The sequence below is a fragment of the Sinocyclocheilus anshuiensis genome, unplaced genomic scaffold, assembly GCF_001515605.1.
Source record: "Sinocyclocheilus anshuiensis isolate Anshui unplaced genomic scaffold, SAMN03320099.WGS_v1.1 scaffold369, whole genome shotgun sequence".
Lineage (NCBI taxonomy): Eukaryota > Metazoa > Chordata > Actinopteri > Cypriniformes > Cyprinidae > Sinocyclocheilus > Sinocyclocheilus anshuiensis.
In genome coordinates, this window is record NW_015540935.1 from 27,318 (window position 1) to 31,785 (window position 4,468).

Consider the following 4,468-nt stretch of genomic DNA (forward strand, 5'->3'; position numbering starts at 1 on the left):
GTTCCCTTAATTATGCAGAACTTTAAGGCTTAATATAATTTAAACGGATGAGTTATAAAAAAAATTCACCCCCCTCACAGTTGTCATGAAGGGCAAAATTAGCTATATAGACCAAAATCATTTTTTGAACCAGGCTGTAAACATGTTTTTTCTGCTGTAAAGTTGGACATTTTAACATGGGGATTCTATGGGATTGACTCCCTTTTGCAGCCAGCCTTTAGCGGCCTGTTGACGAATTACAGTTTAAGTCACTTCCGTGTTGGCTTCACGAGAGAGACCGGGAGGTTTCCGCTTGGTACTGACAAGCTGTTTCTCATGGTTACATAAAGTGTCAAGTATCTGTCAGACCCGTGTTCCTGATCCGCCGCTGAAATACACTATCAGGACTGGTGTTGAGCTTACTATAAGAGAAGATGAGCACTGTGAATAGCAGTTCTCCAGATCTCCAGTAGAGACGCGTGTGCTCTGTTTACCTGAATTCTTGCATACCTCACTAAGCTTACCTGCAACACTTCGGTTGGTCCTCTGTTCTCTTTCGATTAATTGTAAACCTGGTTTTGACAGCTGAGAGACGTGTGTGTCCTTTGTGACGTTTCTGAACATTTTAGTTATTGGTTCTGTTTTAAAACCTATGTACTGCCTGCCTAGACAGCATTTAACGCACTTTCCTCTGTAAATAAGGACGGAAAAGCCTTAAATATAAGGCGGAATCGCATGTATCCAAGATGGCTGATGAAGTCAGGAACTCCTGACCAGAAATATACTGATATTTAATTCAGAAGGGAACATCAATAAAATAAGTCTTAATTAAAAGGGACTATGTTTGTGTGATCTGTGCATAGACCTTAGTCAGGTTAGACGCCATATTGAATTTAATGCGGATGAAAATGACCCTTACACAAAGAAACTATATTTCCTTCTAAATGAATGAGCAATATATTAAATGATTTAACGGTGTATTGAAAATATACAGAATAATGTATTGTGTTAATATATTGCAATATATTGAATAATACATAAGGAATTGCCGTTTTCCTATATTAAAAGATATGTGACAATATATTTAATTATAACCCCACAAACTCAGACACACCAGAAACCCTTTTAAATTCCAAAACAATAGAGCATTAGACACTAACAGATCTCCACCTACAATAATATTGAGCAAAACACATAATACTTCATTTTAAGATTTACTCTCCCCTAACAGTCAGAAGCAAAGCATGCTGGGAACTAGAAATCTGCTGTAGCTCATTCTGTGAATGTGTACTTACGTTCACATTTATATGGGTACATGTATGTGCAATATATGTGCACAATAAAAGGATAACACTTTATGAATATTACATGCAATGCTATTTTTGTCTTCATTTCTAAATATTTTTATATGTATCAATATATAGCCATACATGGTCAATGCATATATTGCAGTATATTGAAAAATATAAGGACTAGTTTCCCATATATGGAAATGTATTATGTAATATATCACATAATATTTTGCAGTAAATTCCCCATATATTTTTTGTTCCCTAAGGGGACAGACTTGCAGTCTTTACAATAGCGCGCATGAAGGTTGTAACGAATCAGTCCACTGAAGGCAAGCGTAGTGAAGAACCCAAGTGCAGTTTATTTACAGGTGATCCAAACATCCAAACATAATCCAAACAAACGAAGACTAGATACACAGACGAAGACTAGGCATGAACAGACTTGACTTGGCATGAACAGACTTGACGAGGCATGAACAGACTAGACTCACCGATAGCGGGTTACAACATCAAATACACGACAAGGGCACAATGGGAACATGATGGCTAGTTATAGCAGACAGGGAGGGTCACATGACATGAACAAACCAATGGGAAACAAGACACATGACCTAGACAACCAATCAGAACATGACACAATGAACAGAGGAACCAACAGCATGAATACATGAGGGCAAGGGAAGCATGACACAAACAGGGACCATGAACCAATTACAAAATAAGACATGAAAACATGAACATGAAACAAAACCCAAACACCAAACCCCACATTACAAAGGTTTATATAAAGGTCCTACATTTTCACAACTCACAACTTTCAAAAGTTTTTAATTGAGTTTTTTTTCTACTGAAAGTATATATACAGTGGGTACGGAAAGTATTCAGACCCCCTTAAATTTTTCACTCTCTATAGAGCGCAACATCATTTTCTCCATAGGGAAACAGACTTTCCATGATAACTTGTAAACCTTTAAAGACAGACCTGTTGTGAACTCTGAGGTTGATGGTATCGGCTTTTGTTAAATCCATCTTTTCACATTTTTTTTTTACTTTTAAATAATGTTTAACAGCAGAATTCATGTTAGAAAAACTACATTACCCATGATAATCTACAGAAAATTCCTACAGTCAGAACGTTGGAGCAAGCAAATTGCACCAAAAAGATCTTTAGCCCTGCCCAGTCCCATGAAGCACTGCAAATTATGTAATAGAGTCGGCCAACCTAAATATGTATATGTGCATAGCTTGCAATACACTTAAATATATATAGTTTTATATTTCTCCAACATTTTTAATTCGATTAATGTAATTTGCAACGCTTCATGGGATTATAGTTCAGAATCAGAATCAGAATCAGAAAGAGCTTTATTGCCAAGTATGTTTGCACATACAAGGAATTAGAGGAATGTAAATACTCACGGGAATGAATGAGTGAAACTCCCGCGGTGAATAGAATGCCTTACAGTTAATGAAAAGCGCTTCTAGATCGGAACAGCACATCTTGGCGCCATCGCATGGATTCAACGATGGTTCTGTCCTTTATTAAAGCCATTAAGTACACAGTCTTGTACCTTCATCTTTTTGTCCAGTTTTGATTTACTTTTTTGCTTTAAATCAAAGTGTGTAATGTTTTAACTGTACTGATTCATGTCATTCCTGTTTAGAAGGCAGTTTGTGCAGCATTATTTGAATGTAATAATCAGCATTGTTTTTTCCCCTCACAGCGTGGGATGGACAGTCTCTCCATGAGGTCGTCAGACAGTGATGTAAGCGACGTGTCCGCTTTGTCGAGCGCGTCTCGTCTTAGCAGCACGAGCTACATGTCTGTCCAGTCAGAAAGGGTGCGAGTGAGCCGCAGGATCAGGTAGGCACATAATGAACCCACTGAGCCCTGATAGCTCTGGATGTATCTGCAGTCATGAACATACTTATTGTGCTTCTGGCGAGTTCAGGTTTGGCTCTGCCTGCTTGCGAATTGAGATGAACCTCTGAACTTGCCAAGAGTGTGTTTACCAATGACTGAGACCACATCATGTGGTTTTGAACAAACTTATATACAGGTGAATCTCATGAAGAAATGTCCAACTCATATTTAACACCCAAATCTAAAGAGAAACAAATATTAATTATATTTATTAATATTCAATTATATATATATAAATTACCATTACTGTAATGCAATTTATATAGTTTGGTTAGTTTGATAAGTTAAGATTTCTTAGTGTTTTGTCTCTTATGTAAAAGCAGTAATATTGTGAACTATTATTGCTATATATACAGTATGTGTATGTATATATATATATATATATATATATATATATATACACATGTGATCAAAGCTGAATTTATTATTATCAATGTTGGAAATGTTTTTTGCTTCTTAATTATTTTGTGGGAACCACAATATAAATAATATTATATATAATATCAAAGATATTTTTTCATTACTTTTTTTTTTTAGAATTATTTGATAAATAGAGAGTTCAGAAGAACAGCATGTAAAGAATGTTACTTGTCATGTGAAGAATTTATTTGAAACAATTTTTGCAGCAGTTTGAAAGACTTTGTCACTTCTTTATTTATTTTTTCATCTTATATATGATTTTTCATATAATTTATTTAATGCATTATTTCTGAATAAAATGAACAATTTCTTTAAAAAATAATTTAATTAAATGATATATCATTGTTTTATTATTTCTATCACACGAGAAAGAGTTTTTTCACATAACAATAATGAGAATTTTGAGGCTAAAAGCTTACTTTTCATGAAAATGTGTTATTAAAATATGGGTTGGACATGTTTTCACCCATTAACAGAAGGACTGAGACTTTCAAGAGAATCTCAAAGTATATGACAGCATCATTCTGTCACAGAATCTCTCTTGTTCATGAAGAGAGTTCATTTTCACTAGTGCTGTCAAACGATTAATCGCATCCAAAATAAAAGTTTACGCTTACGTAATATGTGTGTGTGTACTGTGTATATTTAATATAAATATATAAATACACACACACACATATATATATATATTAATAACATTTATATGTACTGTATATATATATATATAATATATTTTTTATAAAATGTATAAATATTTTATATATAAATATAACATACTTTTCTGAAATATACACATGTATGTGTGTGTATTTATATATACATAATAAATATACACAGTACACACACACATATT

General features: G+C 34.0%; 1 protein-coding gene across 1 annotated transcript in view; it reads left to right on the plus strand.

Annotated features, from left to right (window-relative positions):
* The window catches only part of LOC107689551 (regulating synaptic membrane exocytosis protein 2-like), a gene marked incomplete at its 5' end in the record, with an annotated part of 64,704 nt that overhangs the window by 27,240 nt on the left and 32,996 nt on the right, over positions 1-4,468 (plus strand). The window contains one exon of the mRNA XM_016487573.1: positions 2,996-3,135. Within this exon, the coding sequence (XP_016343059.1) occupies positions 2,996-3,135 (140 nt within the window). The remainder of the gene's footprint in view (positions 1-2,995; positions 3,136-4,468) is intronic.